This window comes from Fragaria vesca, linkage group LG3, assembly GCF_000184155.1.
Source record: "Fragaria vesca subsp. vesca linkage group LG3, FraVesHawaii_1.0, whole genome shotgun sequence".
NCBI lineage: Eukaryota > Viridiplantae > Streptophyta > Magnoliopsida > Rosales > Rosaceae > Fragaria > Fragaria vesca.
Window position 1 is genome coordinate 5,471,798 of NC_020493.1, and position 19,695 is coordinate 5,491,492.

Below are 19,695 nucleotides of genomic sequence, written 5' to 3' on the forward strand. Positions count from 1 at the left end.
TATATATATATATATATATATATATATATAATGATGTTAACGTACATGGACGTATTCATTTGTATGTACCTGAGTTTCCTTTTTATTTAAACAGGTATTTATGCAGTCCGCAACTACAAATGCCTTGGAGTCTGAAAAATTGAGGCAGATAAAAATTGCAGAAAACAAAGGAGAAATTGTGAAGTGGATGAAAAGTAATAATCTCCCTGATGATACGAAGGAAACAATCAAGACAGCCATAAGAGAATACAAAGTTCTGGAAAAAAAGTTAATAATTGATGTGGATGTGAAATATTTTGTTAATGATACGCCATTCTCTATTCGTATCAAACAACCTATTTTGGAGCACCTTGGACTAGATTTGTTAAAAGGAGTACGTTCCTCAATCAGCTCGATCGAAAGCTACTGATTTCTTATGTTTAGCCTTATATATTTTCTCTTCTGACCAGTTCATGCATAAACCCTTAACAATATAGGTACCTATATTTGCCAACACTCCAGATGACAAGTTGAGAAGTTTGTGCCACCTTATGATTCCAGTGACTTACAGCAGGAATGCTGCTTTTGTTAATGCCGACCAGCCACTTGATCAGATGATCTTCATTATACGAGGTGAAATTGAATTTGTAGGGACAACAGGTGATCCTTCATATCGCAGGCGTGAACACAAATACCTCGGAAAAGTTCTTGAAAGATGGATGGCGTTTAACTTCTTAAAGAGGTCTTATTGTGACCCTCTTCCTAATTTGGCCGGCGGATATATCAAAGCTTGTGATCTAGCAGTTGAAGCCCTTGCTCTCAAGGCCTGGGACATATTGCGTTTTGCCGAGCAGACTTTCGATGTCAAATCTCCACATTTGATAGCGCTTGCGTCTGCTCACAAGAGTACCGTTGATCATGAGACAAAAGAGGTACGTACACACCCTATTTTCCTTCCCATCACTTCCCTCTGTTTGAACTTTGAAGTTTATATACAACAACCATTCTATATCAGTAATGCTAGTGAACCCTATTTTCAAATACTACCTAAAAATAACTTCATTGTCATTAGATGGTTCAGTGACATTATTCCTTATACATAGATCTAATTTTTACTGATCTTAATTTTGGCAAATTAATGGGCGCGCAGGATCCGCTTATTCGTAGCGTGCTACCACTGCTATGGGAACCTCCAGCGGTTGGCTGGGTGAAACTCAACTGCAGTTATGTCTGGAATCCGGATTCTAAGTGGGCAGCTTTCGGTTGTGTATTGAGGAACGATAAAGGAGAACTGATTAATGTAGCAAGTGTTGGCAATAATAATCATAAGTATATTGACAAGTTTCATGCGGGAGCTTCCTGTATATGGTCCTTAATGAAGTTCTCTGTGCAACTTGTAAAAACTGGTCAGATCATTGTGGAGTCTGATGACAAGTTCCTCATCGATTTCCTGGAACAAGGGCCTATGCGCCCGGACGAAAGAGTGCGAGGCATCCTTCGTCCTGTGCTTCAAGATATTGCCAGTGAGGTTTCAAAGTTCAAGGTTTGTAAATTTGCGCACTGTAAGCGCCAAACTAATGCAGCAGCGGTTCGCGTAGCAGAACATGCTGTTCATGTTACTGAGCCTAAAACTTGGAAAAAGCCTGAAGAAATACCTGAACTGGTTGATGCCCTGAAGAAGGATAGTCCGCATCTATACAAGAGTTTACGAGAGCAAAAATTGGCTGATCAGAAGGTCAACATCGACAGTGGCTCGTCTACTTCGGCTGTTGGTGCTGCTCTTAGCTCTAAGGAAACAATTGTTGAAGTAAAAGAGTCGTAGGAGGCTCGCATAATAATTAAGTTTACTAATTCTTTCCTTTCCTTTCCAGTTGTTGATGTAAAAGAATCGTAAGAGGCATACATTTACTTTTTCTTTCATTTCCCTTCCAATGTTGATGTAGATGTCATATGAGGCATCCGTTTCCTTTCCTTTCCGTAATTAAACACACTCTCAAGTCTCTGAATTATTTGACAGACTTCCCGTCTCAATCTATAACGGTGTCCACAAATTTTGATAGGGTACAAGGTCAGCTACGAAATAATTATTTGACAGTTTGTCATTAGCTACCTCACATGATCGGTGACGGGTAGCACGGTCTGGAACAGAACCACCCCATGCTATTGAGGTTGTTGCTGAAGTGGATTAGTAGCGAGCCAACTACATGCTTTTGTCATAACTTGTGTTTTATTTCTTCGTCTTTGAGCATCATATTGTTTGTCTTCTTCATTATCTTTCACATCTTCAACTCGCCTCTCTCGTTTTTCTAAGAAGACTAGTTGGAATTCATTGTTAACGAAAATCTTTCCGAGCTAAATGGTGGCCTCCAATAACCATGATTTATACAAATAGTAAGTGACTTCTACCATCTCCAATCTTTAGTGCTCTAAATTCAAATGTCATATTTTGAATTAGGCAGGTAGTCACGTTACTAAGTCATGAACACAGTGACTACCAGTAAAAGAGGTCCTAATGAAAACGAACTTAATTGTTAACGGTCCTCTCATCAGTGACTTCAATTACGGGCCCGGTAATAGAAAACAGACCCTTTTTGTATCTCTCGCTTTCGCTGTGACATTTTGGCGACTGAAGGTTGAAGCGGGGAAGCCTGAAGAGAGCAAAATAAAGGTTAAAATGGAGAGCAGTGAAGAAGAAGATGATTTCCCATCGTTAGAGAGCATCACTCCCCAGTCCAAAGTTGACTCTCTGTATCAATCTCACACCGAAAAGGTTTGCTTTCTTCTTCTTCTTCTTCTTCCCCTCTTAGTTCAGTTAATGTTAACATGTCGGAAAATCAGCCAAACACACTATGTCTTTACACTTCCCCCAATTTTTCTCTAGTTAAATCAAAGCTTGCACATTTGGGTTTCACTTGTTGTATTCCGTTCTGTTTCGATCAGTTGTTTTGGACCCGGTTTCGATCACTTTGAGCTGTTTGAGAGTTTGCACTTGCAGTTTCAAATCGATCAAAGATGTCGAGTCAACTCAACTGATTTGATATGTTTTCAACTGAATTTGGTTCTGTATTTCATGGGTTTTCAGTTTCTTTGAGTATGGATTGAAGAAACAGTTGTAGTTGTCCATCTGGGTAAAGTCTGGGCATTGTGAACTTTGGTCCCTATTTTGCAGAATTATATGCATTGATGTGAACACTTTTAAGTTCTTAAGGGTTGGCATTGTTTATATTGTTGTGATTGTTCCGAAGAAATTGTTAATATCTTATCGCTGCTGTGGGAAGACAGTGACATTCCTGTAACCTGTACATATTTTATGTGCAGGGAATTAGAAAGCTATGTTGCGAGCTGTTAGATTTGAAGGATGCAGTGGAGAACTTATGTGGAAATATGCGAACCAAATACCTGGCTTTTCTGAGGTAATATTTTGATACTGATTCGTGAGTTTAAAGAATAAAATAACCATTGGTATATAGCTATTTGTGCTGTCCGTTTCCAATAATAGGAAGCCTTGCAAAGTTTCTCATTGAGAAGTCAACGAGTTTAACATATTTGAAGCTTACTACCAAGGAAACTAATACATTAGTACTTTTTTGTGCTTGAGGGAATAATCAAGAGAGGACAAGGATTTAAGGAATAGAGTTTGCACATAAAATTTCTCTTTGGCAACGTATGCATAGGCAAGAACGTACTTAGTGATCTCTTACATGTGGTCCAGTTTTATGTGGCAAGTTGCCGTTATGAAAACTTACATAGGTGACACAATGATGATTCTAAATGTTGTTCATCTTTTGAACTTTATTTTCAAGCATACATCTTTTGAGGTTTCTCCAAGCTCTGATATCTATATCGGAGGAGGCTGTTGAATTGGAGGATGAGTTGGTTGTGATCTTAAAGCATTTTTCAGCTCAAGGGATTCCTTGCAAGATTTGATGAGTGAGAATGGGAAGTATGGAATCAATCTAGAAGTGACATTTACGGTCCCCGAATGTGCAAAGCTGTTTTACTTTAGCAGTAGCTTTAACTTATAAGTAACTTTGATTTGAAATCAGTTCTAAAATTCATTGTACTGGTCGTAACCATGTATGATTCACCTGGTTGTCATTTTTAATTGTAGGATATCTGAGGAGGCTGTTGAAATGGAGCATGAGTTGGTTGAGCTCCGAAAGCACATTTCCTCTCAAGGGATTCTTGTGCAGGATTTGATGAATGGTGTATTCCGTGAATTGGAAGGATGGAATCAATCTAGTACTAATGTTCAGAAAAACTCTGAGATTCATGAACTTCAAGATCCTTCGCCAACTGAAGCAGATGATCACAAGATATTTTTGGACAAAATTGATGTTCTCTTAGCTGAACATAAAGTGGAAGAAGCATTAGAGGCTTTAGATACTGAGGAGAGAAACTCACCCGATCTGAAGAGTTCTGCAGATACTTTATCGACTGAAGGATCAACATACAGATCTGATTTCTTGAAAAGAAAAGCAGTGCTTGAGGATCAGCTTGTGGAGATTACTAGACAACCTTTTATAAGTTTTGTTGAGTTGCAGAAGGCTTTAACTGGGTTAATGAAGCTTGGAAAAGGTCCTTTGGCACATCAGTTACTGCTGAAATTTTATGGGTCCCGTCTTCAGAAAAGCATTGAGGCTCTATTTCCTTCTTGCTCTGTATGCCCGAAGACATATCCAGCAACATTATCCAAGCTCGTATTTTCTATAATTTCATCGGCAACCACGAAATCTGGTTTAATTTTTGGTGATAATCCTGTTTATACAAATCGAGTTGTTCAGTGGGCAGAGTGGGAAATTGAATATTTTGTACGGTCAGTGAAAGAGAACGCACCATCTTCTGAGACAGCTTCTGCTTTAGGTGCAGCTAGCATTTGTGTTCAAGCTAGTCTCAGCTATTCCTCAATGCTGGAAAAGCAAGGTCTGAAATTGTCAAAATTAATTCTGGTGCTGTTGCGGCCTTTCATTGATGAAGTTTTAGAACTGAACTTTAGACGGGCTAGAAAATTTGTTCTTGACTTGGTGGTAGCTGATGAGTGCATGTCATTTTCACCTCGCTTTGCACCTCCATTGTCTGCATTTACAACATCATCAGAGGGTGTTCTTGTCGATAGCGGGATAAGATTTATGTGCATTGTTGAAGTAAGTTTGTCTCAAACTAATCTGTCTACCAATTTTATCTGTAATCATGGATCAATACACAAATTATCATAATTCAATTAGGGTCTATGTCGAAGATTGTGGATTTAAGATGATGAAAAAACTTCTAGACTTTATGTATATCCTTATATAATAGATTTATAGTATATATAATAGTATAATACAAAGATTTTTTGAGAGATTATTATAAATAACAGAAGTACTGTAGAAATACTTATCTTCAGTTCATTTAACAAAGCCTTGACCCCAACTACTCATGGAGGGAAACATAGTAAACTGATTGTAATTCTGTTTTTCTTGAAAATTTGGCTCTTATACAAGGACTTTTATGATGATGTGATAGTTTATTGAAATAAATTCAATTTTACATGTATACCCTCTCTTGTATTTTTTAGGCTTTATATCAAATCATCGAATGTGCTTGAGTAAGTATGCAGGGTGCTTACACATGTCTGTGGGTACATCTGAGGGTCTCTAGATAAATATAATGAAATGCAATTTGGTTCTGCATATGCGTTTATTTCTCTCTGGGCATATGCAGGTCAATTGATTATACTCAACAGCAGGCAGTAATGTCAAGTTTATAATTTTGTTTGTGCATTACTAATTTGTAATGATGACTCAAAAGAGCAGTTAATAATCTTCTGTTGGTGGTAAAAACATTTCACAGGATATATTGGAACAGTTGACCCCTATGATCATTTTGCATTTTGGGGGAAACATATTGAGCAGGATTGGAACTCTTTTTGATAAATACATGGATGCTCTAATTAAAGCCCTGCCAGAATCATCGGATGATGACACTCTTTCAGAGCTTAAGGAGTTTGTACCCTTTAGAGCTGAAACAGATTCAGAACAGCTTGCTATTTTGGGAGTTGCATTTACCATTGTGGATGAATTATTACCAAATGCTGTTATGACCCTCTGGAAGCAGCAGAGTGGAAATGTGGAACCAAAAAGTGGGCCTGCTGAGAATGTCATGTCTAGTCCAAACACTTCTACAGAGTTCAAGGATTGGAGACGCCATCTTCAGCATTCATTTGACAAGCTAAGAGACCATTTCTGCCGGCAATATGTCTTGAGCTTCATCTATTCGAGAGAAGGGAAAACACGATTGGATGCACAAATATATATAAGTGAGAACGGGGATGATTTGTATTGGGACTCAGACCCTTTGCCTTCGCTTCCATTTCAGGTCTTTCTTTTTCTTCCTTCTCCAAATAAGCGTTTGTTCTGTTACGTACAGTTAATTAATCTATGTCGTTGTTTCCTATAATTCCGTTAGACAGTTAAGGTTATTTTCCTGTACTGGGTGTATTGACGTGATCATTGTTAGGCTGTAAGACTTTCCATAACAAATGCATATTGTTGCTGGCTATGTTGTGGTAGAAGTGACGCGGTTCTCCTACTATTGCAGGCATTATTTGCAAAGCTTCAGCAATTAGCAACTGTGGCAGGAGATGTATTACTTGGAAAAGAGAAAATACAGAAAATTTTACTGGCGAGGCTAACGGAGACTGTTCTAATGTGGTTGTCTGATGAACAAGAGTTTTGGAGTGTCTTCGAGAATGGTACATGTCCACTTCAGCCGTTTGGGTTGCAGCAGGTACTTGTACCTTTTCAAGCTGTCCATCACAGCAGCAGTGTTATTATAGTTTCATGATTTAAACCGGTCAACTGGAATATTTTTCTCTCTCTCTCTTTCTCTCTCTCACACACACACACACACACACAGAGGTTAGCTCATAATCAGTCTTTTTTTTGTTACAGCTTATTCTTGACATGCACTTCACTGTGGAAATTGCACGTTTTGCGGGTTACCCATCACGGCATGTGCACCAAATTGCATCAGCCATAATTGCTCGTGCTATCAGGGCCTTTTCTGGTAAAGGGATTGAACCGCAAATGTAAGTCACATTGTTTTCCTCATGGTTTGTTTCATTGTTCTTCTGACCTTTTATTTCAACCCTAAAGTAATCTTCTTATGTTTCATCAGTGCACTTCCAGAGGATGAGTGGTTTGTTGAAACTGCAAAATCTTCAATAAGCAAGCTACTTTTGGGAACAGAAGGGTCAGAGACATCCGAACTTGACCAAGATCACATCAATCTACATGGCCATATTGTCATGGAATCAGATGATGACGATGATGATGACTCCGACTCTTCCCTCTCAACGATAGAGTCGACGGAGTCTTTTGCTTCTGCAAGTATGGGTGAACTTGATAGTCCAAGGAATTCCGATGATTAGAGCGGCAAACCTCTCCTGACCATCAGAGGAAAAAGTAGGGGTTCCATTTTGTAGGAAACATGTTCACTGATATCACTGAAATCAATTTCATGAAGTTTCTGTATGATGAGTGAAAATTGTAGCATTGTTTTGTAAAATCAAATGAGAGGAAATGGCCAAAGTACTTCTTAGAGTGGTGTATTGTATTTGGATTTATACAGACTTATTTTAATCAACTGATTTTTTGAAAAGTCTACAAACTCTTTGAAAAGTTCATAGACTTTCACTGATTTCTTAAACCTTCGATTTTTAATCACAGACTTTCACTGATTTCTGAAATCTATAGATTTCATATGAATGACTTGTGTAGATTTCTTAATACTTATAGAGTTACACATAATGACACCTATTATAAGTTTAGTGCTTATTTATCTAATTTTGATACATACAGTTATAATATTTGATTGAAATACATAAACATATGTAACAAAAAAAATTATATTAACTTAACAACACGCATACTTGTACGTAAACCAAAAACACATATTCTAAAATGTGACATTAGATGTTCACAAGTTTAATTAGTGTACGCAAATATAATAATATATGATCATGTGGTTATAATATCAAGAGTTAGTAGATAATACTAGGTTATCGAGGGTTCCAAACATTACAATTGAAAGACAACAAAATATTAACATTCAAAAAACATTGAAAAGAATAGGTAGAATAGAACGTTGATAGCACAAAATATTATAAAAAAAAAAAGATGATGTATTGTAGGATCAACCTATTCACATGTAAAGAGAAAGTCTACCGTAGACTTTTCCAAATCTTTGCTATAGTGGATGGAAAAATATTGGAGATTGGTGTGTGTAATTTACACTACAAAGTCCACAATTATCCATGAGTTATTAATTCCACAAGTATGAATAATATTTTGAATACATCTGAAATTCTATTCATTTTAAAAAGTTTTAATTGAATACCACTGAACTTTGGTAGAATTCATAATGATTTTTTAAAATCTAGTTGAATACACTCAGACTTTGATGGATTTTTAAAAGTCTGTATTGAATACACCTAGACTTTCAAATTTCATAGACTTCTTTAAAACTTCCACTAATTCCATATACAATACACCCCCCTTAATTCATAAATTCATATTACCAAAAACTAGTTCAATCAAATCTGAATCAATTTCCTTCAAAGTGGGCCGGCTACTTAGCGAAAGTGGGCCCAAGCGGGCTAGGCGGAGTTGATGCGGGCCTAGGCGGCTTGGGCCTTGGCAGGCTGGACGGGTCACCTTTTAATTCTTCTAAACTGAAATGACATTTATACCACTCAACCTCGAACCTCTCGGGGTTTAGGGTTGAAGTGTTGAACGACGAACTTCACTGTTATGTTCTCTGAAACTCTAGGAAGCTTTAGACCACTTGAACCCAACCTTGTCCGAGCTCAAAGCGCCGAACCCACCATCACCATAAACAGCTCAGACCCAGAACCCTAAAGGGTCTCAACTTCTCTAAAGGTACCTACTTTCTTTTATCTGCTTACTCTCTTTGTCTGCAAAACGAGACCCATTGATTGTTTTGCTTATCAATCACACAAAAGCTATCTGTCATACTTCAGTTTGTACTTCTCTTGATTCTGTAGGCTGTAGTTGTTAGTTCCCATAATTAAAGTTTTGATCTTTTGTATGAATTAGATGCTGCTGTTGCAAAGTTGGTGTTTTTATTCTGTAAAGGTTACAGCTTGAATCAAAATCAGAGGCCTGTATTCTGTTTTTGAGTCTTTATGTGTGGATTGAGATTGCTAGTTTATTGGAATGTGTTTTTTCCACTTCAATTTTTGGTAGAATTCTGAGAATCTATTAAAAAATGGTAAAATGTGTTCTTTAACAATTTGGTTTAGGTCTTTTGTCCCAGCTTGAGATTCTGCAAAGGCTCTCATTTTCATAAGGTGTGTGGAGGACAATATTATATAGAGGCGTAGAGAGGGAAGAAGGAAAATGGGAAAGTCGAGTTACAAGAGGCTCTCTGGAAGCCAGAACCTAAGACAGCGGCTTGTACTGGCTACACTCTCAGCCACGCCGGTTTTAATTGAGGACATACGCACGGATGATACGTGGCCTGGTTTGCGTCGTCATGAAGTATCCTTCCTCCGCCTGCTTGAGAAGATTTGCGATGACTGTGCAGTTGAGATCAATGAGACTGGTAACTATTACAAACACTAAACAGTTTCATGTAGTTTTTGCATGTTGGAGCTCATCTGGAAAAGTATCTGTATGTAGGTGTTCTGAGTATTGTTTTATGTGTGGGCAGGCACGAAATTGAAGTTCAAGCCAGGGATTGTGATGGGCGGGAGGAATCTGGTGCATGACTGTGGTCTTACTCGGTCTATTGGCTATTTCTTGGAGCCTTTGATTGTGCTTGGTCTCTTTGCTAAAAAACCTATTTCCATTAAACTTAAAGGTAATTCATTTATTTGTGCAAGTATAGAACATATTTTGGTTGGTAATGGTAAAATTATGGTAATATTAAGCTTTTATCTTATCGGAATCATCAATATGGGATTTTGAACAATCAGTTCTTTTATAAGAGTACTTGTAGATTTTGTCAGTGCTCGCAACTGCATTATTTACCAAATTCTTACACTCAAACACTTTCTTCTAGCAGTTGATTTGTTATTTTTATTGTCGAATTTTTTAAATCTGGTTTTGCTTTATTGAAGACTGTAGAGATGGAAGACACCAAATCCTCCTATATATAGATCTCTTTTGAGTCTTTAATTAAGCAACTTTTACAACCCTGCTTGCTTCCTGAACCTCTATGCAACTACACCAACCACTCCACTCTTCTCTGCATATCCACCTGAGCTTGTCCAAAATACCCTCTGGTTCTCACTATAGCAGTAATTTCATAATCCTTATTTCTTCTCTGGTTCTTCGTTCAAATTTCATAACTTTTCCTCTCTACCGGTAACATCTCTTCTGTTTTTCCTTGAAATGATAGTTCCCCTTTTCTGACTCTATGAATGACATTATTATTGTGTGTTTAGATGGAAGAAGCCCTTCCATGCAGTTTTTAGAATAATTTCAAAGGACAAGAATTATGGGACTATTCAAGCCTTCAAGCATCCTTTTAGTGTAGAAGTGGTATCTCAATTAGTATCCCCAACGTGACTTTGTCTCCCCCATCTCTGCATTGATATAGCAGAATTCCTCATCTTGATATTTTACCTGACCATATTTATTACCCGAAAAAAAGGAACCAGGCAATATGTAAAGAGTTAACTCTTTGTGGCTGCTGATTTATTCGTTAAGATTCAGTCAGTGAGTACCTTTCTTTCTCCAGGAATTACAAATGATTCAAAGGATCCATCTGTTGATACCTTTCGGTCCACTACCTTTCCCATGTTAAAACGCTTTGGAGTTCCTTCAGAAGGGTTGGAGCTAAAAATAGAGAATCGTGGATCTCCTCCTCTGGGAGGTGGTGAAGTGTTTTTGGCAATTCCGGTTGTGCAAAGTCTCACTGTGAGTTTCTGTAACTTATTGTCCCTGGAATGACATGAGATTTTCATATGTGATTATGTATTTAGATTGTATGTTTTACTGTACAGGCAGTAAAGTGGACTGATGAGGGGATGGTTAAGAGGATCAGAGGGGTTACATTCTCAACAAGAGTGTCTTCACAGTTTGAAAATACCATGGTTTTTGCTGCTCGTGGAATCTTTAATTCCTTCCTTCCTGATGTTCACATATTCACTGACCACAGAGCTGGTGTACATGCTGGAAAGTACGTTTACAACTTTTACCAGATATCATTAAATTTTTGCACCGGATATACGATTTAGAAAGTGTGAAATGTCTTTTGAGCTTATGTTGAAGTTGGAAAATGACTTTGTGGCTTTATGCAGTTCACCTGGTTATGGAATTTCACTGGTTGCGGAAACAACTTCTGGTTGCTATCTCTCTGCTGATACAGCAATTTCTTATACACATGAGGAAGAAACAGCTGGACTTGAAGATGAAAAGAAAGAGCTGATGCCTCCAGATGAAGTTGGCGTACAAATTGCTTCTGTTTTGCTTGGGGAGATTGAGCAGGGTGGAGTGGTAGATTCAACACACCAGGTTTGTGATTTGATGCATTGTACTAGTTCCATACAGGCTGAGTTCTCTTCTCATTGTTGTGGAACTTTAGAATTTTCAGATGAGAAGTAAACTATCAATTGGGAATGCATGTGGTAGCATAAAAAAATGGCAAGATGAGAGTTTCCTATTTCAACCATGTGGAAATTTTTTGTTGAATGAAAATTTAGGGAAAATATAAATATAGATTCCAATAATTTATTCCCCTTTGTGATGTCTGACTATCCCCTAATAGTTTGCTGCTATTTTGGGTTGTAGGGTTTGTTGTTTCTTCTTTGTGCATTATGTCCACCTGATGTTTCAAAAGTTCGGGTCGGAAAGCTCTCTCCTTATGGAATAGAAACACTACGACACATCAAAGATTTTCTTGGAGTTCAATTTGTGATTACAGCTGACCCAACCACGGGTACTGTTATGCTCAAGTGTATTGGCTGTGGGCTTAAGAACCTATCTAGAAAGGTTTCATGATAGCCCCACTACCAGTTCGATCAGGCACTATATATTACAGAAAACACATGGATCAACTCTGGAAGGGTGCAATCATATGGGGCAAAGCTATGATGTTCTGATGCATTCTATTTGAACCCCTTTAATAAAGGGGAAAAGCTTGGCACCTTGTAACACATTAGTTCTAGTCCAGATTTTGTTTAACATTTCCTGGAACTGGATAAATGAAGTTCCTAATATATTCAGCAGAATTTTCAGTGTGATTAAGCAAGCACCTAATAGCAATTTGAGATAATTTTTCCCTTCAGTCCATTGATGTTGCTCTGTACTAAGAATTAGACCATCTGTTTATGATAAGTATTCATATCCTTCACTTCAATCCCTTGCTTGTTATCTTACTTAAAGATCAAAAACAAAAGACTGAGTGGTTTTCTACATCCCTTGCTTTTCCCATCGACTACAAGGAATATATCCACTTTGTGCACATGTTGTTATAGTCGAATAAGGAATATATCCACTTTCCCATCGATTATTATTTTTCATTTTTTTAAATTTTTTGATCCGGCCACTATGGCCATATCAGTTATAGTGACCCTGTCAATTTTTATTATTTGATATGTTTTGCTGCACTGATGGGAATGTACGTGGTTCCTGAACCTCGAGCCTCCATAGTTGCATTACAATGGTTCTCATAGAGTATATCATGCAAAAAGCTAGGAGCTTCTTCTAAACACAGATCCACAACATGATCTAATCTAGCAAGTGAGCCAATCTATGAGCTACAATATTTGCATCACGCATAATATGTCAGATTGTTACCCTATTAAAGCTTTGCATATAAACTTTACATTCATCAATAATCCGATTAACCTCAGAATTGCCTTCCCCTTGTTGGTTGAGAGCTGCAACCAAGACGGCACAATCACTTTCAAACTCTACATTTTTCCACCCTTGGTGAATGGCTAGAAGCATTCCAGCCAGCACGCCTAGCCTCTGCTTCACCATTCAATGAGATTGTGAGGATTCGTGAAAACTACCTAGAGACAACCTTTTAACAAAGCGACGCCAAAAATCAATGAACTGAGAAAGTAGATCTTATACAATGTTACAAACTCGACCTCATGTGGTGGTTACATTCGCTTGACTTTGATTTGAGGGCAGCACTTAATATGTACACAATCGCAAAGTGCAAGATCCACCACCAAAGTTCGGGCCTCAAAATTTATCTGTGGCCGGCCTAACTGAGGCCCAAGATATAATCTACCTATCCAAGCCTGCAAAAAAGCGCGGGAAAATTGACCCCTATATAATCCAAGGGTTAGGGCTCATCTGGCAGAATTGGGGAAAATAAAAAAATGGAGAAGGGTATCCAAGGGACCATCAATCTTAGAAGATATGGAGAAGAAGAAGAAGAAGCTGTGGATTTGAGCGGTAAGGTGCACCTGCTCCCCTGCTGCATCAAATTCAACGGCCCTTGTGACGTCTCCGACTACTTCAAACCCAAACCCACCGGTAATATGTGACTCACAGTTTGTTGTATTCAATCCATGCTTTTAGTTTGTGTGGACTAATTGATTGATGGGTTGTTGTTGAAGGGATGGAGTCTGATGGTTTGAAGACGCAGGAGGCTTATTTTCGAGGAAGGAAGCTGCAGGGTGCAAATGTTCCCATCCCAGATGGGTATTCCGGTGTGTTGATAAATTTGTTTCTGTTTTTATGTAAATTATGTGTCTTGTTTGCCGTGTTTGAAATTTTGAGATTCAGTGTGTTGGTTAGTTTTTCTATTGGGGGTTTGGCTAGTTAGATTTGAATGGTGGTTTTGTATTGATGGTTTAAGACTTTAAGTGGAGTATTTGATGGTGTTTAGTGAATCTTCAAAGATAAAATCTTGGGTCGCCAAACGGCTACTGTTTGTGAGCTGTGAATATTACCTCTTTTTAAGAATACAACATCCATATAAAAAATTTACAAGAAACTAGAGATTGAGGGAGTAATTCTGGGTTACAAAGAACACACTTTGTAGACTAATATTGACAGTTACCTTGCATATGCCATCTGGCCCGTGGAAATTTCGGGATATGTCTTCATTAATGTATGATGAGGCTGTGGGTGTTGGACCTTTACCATATTTGCATAGATTTGGGATGCTTGGGTTAGGCATAGACTATTGAAAGTGTTTTTTTTATAAGAGCTAAAACATATGCCTCTGTATTGCATTTTGCAAAACAAGCAGCACAGCTTTCATGGAAGTGTAATGCTCATGGTAATTCAAGATGCTGTTTCTTGTTTTGTATATCATGGGGGAGCTTATTATCCTTTACTTTCTGCTTTACCGCAGTAAGTTCCTCTTATTGTTCAACATACATACATATGCATGCAAGAACATAACCAAACAGGAATGATGACATATACATGGGTGGGATAATAACAGATGATAAAATTGTCCATCTCTACTAATTATTTCTTTGCAGGATTTGTCCTTGGGAAGAAGAGTCTTGACAAGAGAAAAGCTTCCAAGATATCTGAAGGGAATTCGAACTGTTGGGAGATAAATGCCAAATATAAAAGCATTACATATTGGAATCATGACAGCGTTCCTTCGCAGGATGATGCATTCTTGCGTTCTTTTCATTGGCTTGCTGTAGCAAAAACTGTAAGTATGAACACCTCATATCGACCAAAAAAAAGATAAAACCTCGTATGGTGTTCAGCAAATCTTTATTTTATCCATCATTGGCATGTAGTCTCGTGTGTGGCAATTGTTGATCTATACATTTTACACACTTTAGCTGAACTGCAGCTGAACCTGTTTACCGGGTGTACCTATGTTTCAAGGGTTTCATATGTTGATTCCACATTATTCAGCTTAAGATGAATTTTGTATTTAGATCTAGTTTTATGGAAAGTAGACATTTGAGCTGCAAAATATTAGTAATATCCTGTGATGACTGACTGAGCTAGACTGTACTTGCATATAGTTGACTGGATCATCATAGGTTTAGAATGGATCATATCTGTGACTCTCTAGTTCTGAACCAGAAATGTGTTGAAACAAAAATTGGATGGTGTTGACAAATTTTATGTAATTCTATTATTTGATTGGTGTTTGCCTGTTTTACCTAACTTTCCATGGGACCTTATCTTTTTCTATATATATGACTGCAGATGCATGAACCAGTAACAGCAGAAGATTTGGTTTCTGCATCAGCTGTTCTGGAAAAGTTGAACTGATCAAGACCTGTACGGAGCATTTTATCTCTCTAAGCTCTGGGTACAAATTGCATTTTTTGACTTCGCTTGCTTGTAATATCTGTATTGATACATTTTATTGGCAATAGAATATGACGTGCGAATGAAAGTTCAGAGAACTTCCTTATCTTCAAAGTTAGATTTCATTGCATTTGGTAAAGATGATCAACAAATTACTTTTTCTTCCTTCACTATTGGAACATATACTCTAAATAATCTCAAATATAATTCAGCATTCATGTTAACAAATGCATGTATTCCTTCAAATGCCTCAGCAACTCAAAACTCAAAATTATGGAAGAAGTTATCACAGATTTGCAAGGTGTGTTAAAATCCAAATGTTGCTTAGATAACAAATAAACTAAAAAAAAATTAAGGCACGCAAGTGGAACCTAAATTCTAAATAAGCTATTTGAGTTTATGTCATAGGTTCAGAAATTTGGTGCTTTCAGATTGGTTTCAAATTTCTCCCTTGTTTCCTGTGGTTTCCCAAAGAAAAAAAAAAAAAGTTTAAAAAATTGCCTAGTTTCACTATGTTAATCGTGAAATAATTGTGGATAACACAATGACTTTACCTGGTTCACACCTACTCTGCGACTAGTCAACAATACATTCACCTCAGCAGCAAGACCAGTTCACAGGTACACGAAATTTGCCCGTCCATCGATGATCATATGCACTGTGTCTGTATGAAAGTCATTCTTCTACACATCCCATTCTTATATTCCCCATCTCATTCACACTTCATAATTCATATATTCCCCATTTCTCATAGCTGGATACCATTTTACCAAAACAACACAGGCCTTTGATGTAATGTGCGTGCAAGTAAAGAGGTTATGCTGCTTATATACCTTTGTTTCCAGTTAATATCCTTGATACTGAACTTGTCATGCAAAAGTTAGCCTAAAACGTTCATATGAGAAAAGTCTAGAACCATTTTATCAAATTGGCAGAGGGTTTAGCTTCTGGAGTTTAGATTGCATTGGCTGGTCATTACTTTATTAGTATTATATAGCTCACAGGATTGTGACACAGAATTTGAGCTTTGCATATCCAATAAATCAGTGTTTGCCGGTGAAAAGGAAAAGGTGATGGTAAGAAGGAAGAACCATTCTCGAATAGTTCTGGTGCTGGTTGTCAATGGATGTCAACTTCTTGTTAAAGCAGCGGCCACCATTGAACAAAGCAATTCAAAGTGCGGAAGCGCCACAAGATAAGTTCGATGATGACGGTATGAATCGATTTGGTTGGCAAATCTAGCTGGTACGTAGATTCTGCATACACCAGAGATCGGACATGGTTTCGAAACAAACTTAGGTATTCTCGATTCGTGGTTTATAGCATTGTGAGTCAGAGAGTATGATACTAGGAATATATGACTTCTAAACTTGTAATTACTTGTTGCACTTGATATCAAATACTTGTTGCACTTGATATCAAATAAAGTATCTAGAACCTATAAATTAGGCTTGCCAATTGAAACTGTCACTGTTTCATTTCTGCATGTCAAGATTAATATATTTTCGAAACCTTTTTTAATTCTCAAGATAAAGAGAGAAAATAAGATTTCCCTGAATTTTTTTTGTATGAACATGTCTCACGTTGAAAGAATTCCAACACCGTTAATTTGCAAGTAATGCAAAGATATTCCTCTTTTAAAAAGCCAAGGAACCTCTCGTATCAAGTACAGAGCAATAACTTGATACCCTACACGTTTCTGATTCCTTTGCTATCTATCTTAGCCTGGATGTATAAAAAGGCTCTGCAGGGCTTGAGCTTTATATTCAAAACTCAGTGCAAAAGAAGGATATATAACACAGGCAGAGGAAGAAGATAACATACTTTGATTTTGATATGGCTATGACCAAACCCCATTACGCAGCAGATAAGAACAGTGTAATCAAAGATGAGCAGGTAAGCATGTTTTTGTTTTATAACTCTTTCTTTTTGGCTTTATTTGTTATATATAGCTCGAATGTAAGATCATAAATCATGATTCATTTTTACTAGATAGGATTTTCTTTTCCCTTCTTTTAACCATGACACTGTATTTGATTCGCCTAAGAGATCATGCAGAATCATGTCTAGTTTTTCCTCTAAGGAATGTAGATTGCTTATATGCTATAAACATTTTTATGTTGCTACAGCATCCTTTGCTAGTAGTGAATCCGAGTCATACTTAGAACAAGACTGAACCTTATAAATGGTTAAGATTGTCACTGTTATACAAGAAAACCTTTTTTTGTATATATATGCTGCCAATAAGATTAATGAGTTCTTGTTTCAGGGAGGTACCTGCGTTATCAAACCACGAGGACTGAATATTGTATGGGGCAATGATGAACGCTACTGGAAAATACCTAAAGAGTAAGGAACAAAAGAACTTGTACAACATATGCCTGCATATTAAGCTCATTGTTGGCCACATCTATCTGTTAACATCTCACATACAAAGTACGATTAGTCTACGGTGTACGTGGGCAGTATAATGAGGATATAACCATTTTGTATCATATTGTTGTATCATCTTGCAGGACTGATGGTGATAAACCTGTAGAGCTGTTACAGGTCTCGTGGCTGGAAGTAACAGGCTCAGTTGATGGGTTGAGACCCGGGAAGTATAAACTGACCTTTGATGTGAAACTGACAGCAGATGCATTTGGTTGGAAAGACATACAGGTGTTCTTGATGGCAAAGGTAGGGAAGAAGGGAAAATACAAATGGGCAAGAGTCAAACTCGATCAGGGTCTGAATACCGATAAAGTTTCGATTCCTGCTGATACACAGAAGCTAAAGATTGAAGTTCCAAATGACACAACAGACAACACCCTTCATTTTGGTCTGTATGAAGTGTGGAGTGGGAAATGGAAAGGAGGCTTGGAGATTTATAATGCCAAAGTAACTGCCATTACTGAAGCTTGAACCTATCTGCAGTCTTTTCTATCATATATGCATGTGAGCCTATTGAAATAATTTCTACTTAAGATTTTATGTACGGAATCATGATCTCCAGGTGAATATAAATGACCATGAGAACATTTGTGTTTATGTGCGTGACTACTTCATAATAATGAGAATGATCTTCTGTAAGGTGATTTGAGATTGTTAAATAAAAAGGTTTTTCCTTCACTTCTCTGTATACAAGGAGGCAGGAGCCAATTGATCGTCTATAAATGTGGCTAGCTCAATAATCAATACATTTTTTCACTTCTTTCCAAAATGCCCTTCTACCAGATCATACATGTCAAGGTTTGGGATTAATGTAAGTTTTCTTCATTGCATTTGATTATGAAATAGTGCGGCTATTGCCACCATACCGATTTCTTTTTATACTCTTTTCACCCTACATATCTTTTATGAACTAAAATTTACTTGGTTAAACCATTCATACTACACAATTTCTAATCTTGGGTGCAACTAAACGTGTACTGAGAGTCCTTTGTAAGTAAACCATTTTAGAGACTAATTAATGTATATGCCATGATGTACATCAAAATCATATTCAGTAATTAATGTGTGAACATGTCTCACATTGAAACAATTCCAACACCGTTAATATGCAAGTAGTGTGAAGATATTCCTCTTTTAAAAAGCCAAGGAACCTCCCATATCAAGTACATAATCTAGATTTTAGAAAGAAACAGGCTCAGTTGATGAGTTGATAATTTGATATATAGGTTCCTCATGGATCACCTATACATGCAAGCTTTCATATATACTTTGCTTTCATAGAAAGAAACAGATCAAAGTTGTTTCATGTTGTGAAATAAAAGGAAGAAAACTGAAACTCAACATTTAAGCCCAACCTTAAGCATGGATGTAAAACTTTTATCACTGCTTCTGTTTCATAATCTGTGCATCCAGATCACACATTGGCTAATCTATACAATTATAAGAACCAATCAAAGTTTCTATTTAGGAAAAAAAAAAAAAAACAAGTAGTTTGAGGTTTGAACAAAATCGAGTATCACCTGAACCTGAACGGATTCGGCTCCTACTAAAGTAACTTTAGGTGAAGTTCATAAAATCTACACCATGGGAATATTTTGATGGTCAAGATTAGACAATGATAATTAAAGGAGGAATTAAGATAGTAAAAAAAGAAAAAGAAAAAAATCTCATAAAATCTACACCTGACGGTGTTATTCACTCTGCCGTTACCATCTATTCCGTCTTGACTGCTTCTCTCATATGAACATATATTATTGTGATCACATGCATTCATATCAGCAGCCAAGTATATATATATGTTCTTCAATTCCTCATATATGATAGGGACCTAGATCTGATTTACGGTAATCAAGTCCTTTAAGTCCTTGTGAAAGATGTTTTTTCACCAAATTCAAATATGGGGTATAACCTAGATCTGCGATGCAGTTACCAGCAGGTGAATTACTTGATCTGCGAATCTCAAATCCAACATTGAATTGAATCAAACCCCAGAGTGTGATTCTTTATTCGATGAAACAATCTAGTG

General features: G+C 37.2%; 5 protein-coding genes across 6 annotated transcripts in view; all 5 read left to right on the forward strand.

The window, feature by feature from the left end:
* Positions 1–1,801, forward strand: part of LOC101299073 — a 5,057-nt gene extending 3,256 nt beyond the window's left edge. The window contains exons 4-6 of the mRNA XM_004295435.1: positions 95–373; positions 477–911; positions 1,130–1,801. Of these exons, the coding sequence (XP_004295483.1) occupies positions 95–373; positions 477–911; positions 1,130–1,801 (1,386 nt within the window). The remainder of the gene's footprint in view (positions 1–94; positions 374–476; positions 912–1,129) is intronic.
* Positions 1,802–2,630: 829 nt separating this feature from the next.
* Positions 2,631–7,614, forward strand: LOC101309708. The gene is made up of 7 exons (XM_004293695.1): positions 2,631–2,749; positions 3,298–3,392; positions 4,091–5,123; positions 5,812–6,336; positions 6,559–6,747; positions 6,912–7,048; positions 7,138–7,614. Exons 1-7 carry the CDS (start codon positions 2,654–2,656, stop codon positions 7,388–7,390), a joined length of 2,328 nt encoding a protein of 775 aa, XP_004293743.1. The 5' UTR covers positions 2,631–2,653; the 3' UTR covers positions 7,391–7,614.
* A 1,123-nt stretch (positions 7,615–8,737) lies between these two features.
* On the forward strand, positions 8,738–12,344 carry LOC101310005 (probable RNA 3'-terminal phosphate cyclase-like protein-like). Its single transcript, XM_004293696.1, has 7 exons — positions 8,738–8,900; positions 9,284–9,585; positions 9,694–9,843; positions 10,726–10,904; positions 10,991–11,166; positions 11,288–11,501; positions 11,778–12,344. Exons 2-7 carry the CDS (start codon positions 9,381–9,383, stop codon positions 11,985–11,987), a joined length of 1,134 nt encoding a protein of 377 aa, XP_004293744.1. The 5' UTR covers positions 8,738–8,900; positions 9,284–9,380; the 3' UTR covers positions 11,988–12,344.
* A 968-nt stretch (positions 12,345–13,312) lies between these two features.
* Positions 13,313–15,332, forward strand: LOC101310295 (ribonuclease H2 subunit C-like). The gene is made up of 4 exons (XM_004293697.1): positions 13,313–13,478; positions 13,562–13,654; positions 14,438–14,619; positions 15,132–15,332. Exons 1-4 carry the CDS (start codon positions 13,322–13,324, stop codon positions 15,195–15,197), a joined length of 498 nt encoding a protein of 165 aa, XP_004293745.1. The 5' UTR covers positions 13,313–13,321; the 3' UTR covers positions 15,198–15,332.
* A 1,590-nt stretch (positions 15,333–16,922) lies between these two features.
* LOC101310583 (protein PHLOEM PROTEIN 2-LIKE A9-like) lies at positions 16,923–18,483 on the forward strand. Of its 2 annotated transcripts, XM_004293699.1 has the most exons (3): positions 16,923–17,132; positions 17,506–17,585; positions 17,753–18,483. In XM_004293699.1, exons 1-3 carry the CDS (start codon positions 17,073–17,075, stop codon positions 18,138–18,140), a joined length of 528 nt encoding a protein of 175 aa, XP_004293747.1. In that variant the 5' UTR covers positions 16,923–17,072; the 3' UTR covers positions 18,141–18,483. The 2 variants fall into 2 exon arrangements, with proteins under 2 accessions (XP_004293747.1, XP_004293746.1); XM_004293698.1 differs by having other exon boundaries at positions 17,010–17,585.
* The last annotated feature ends 1,212 nt before the right edge of the window (positions 18,484–19,695 follow it).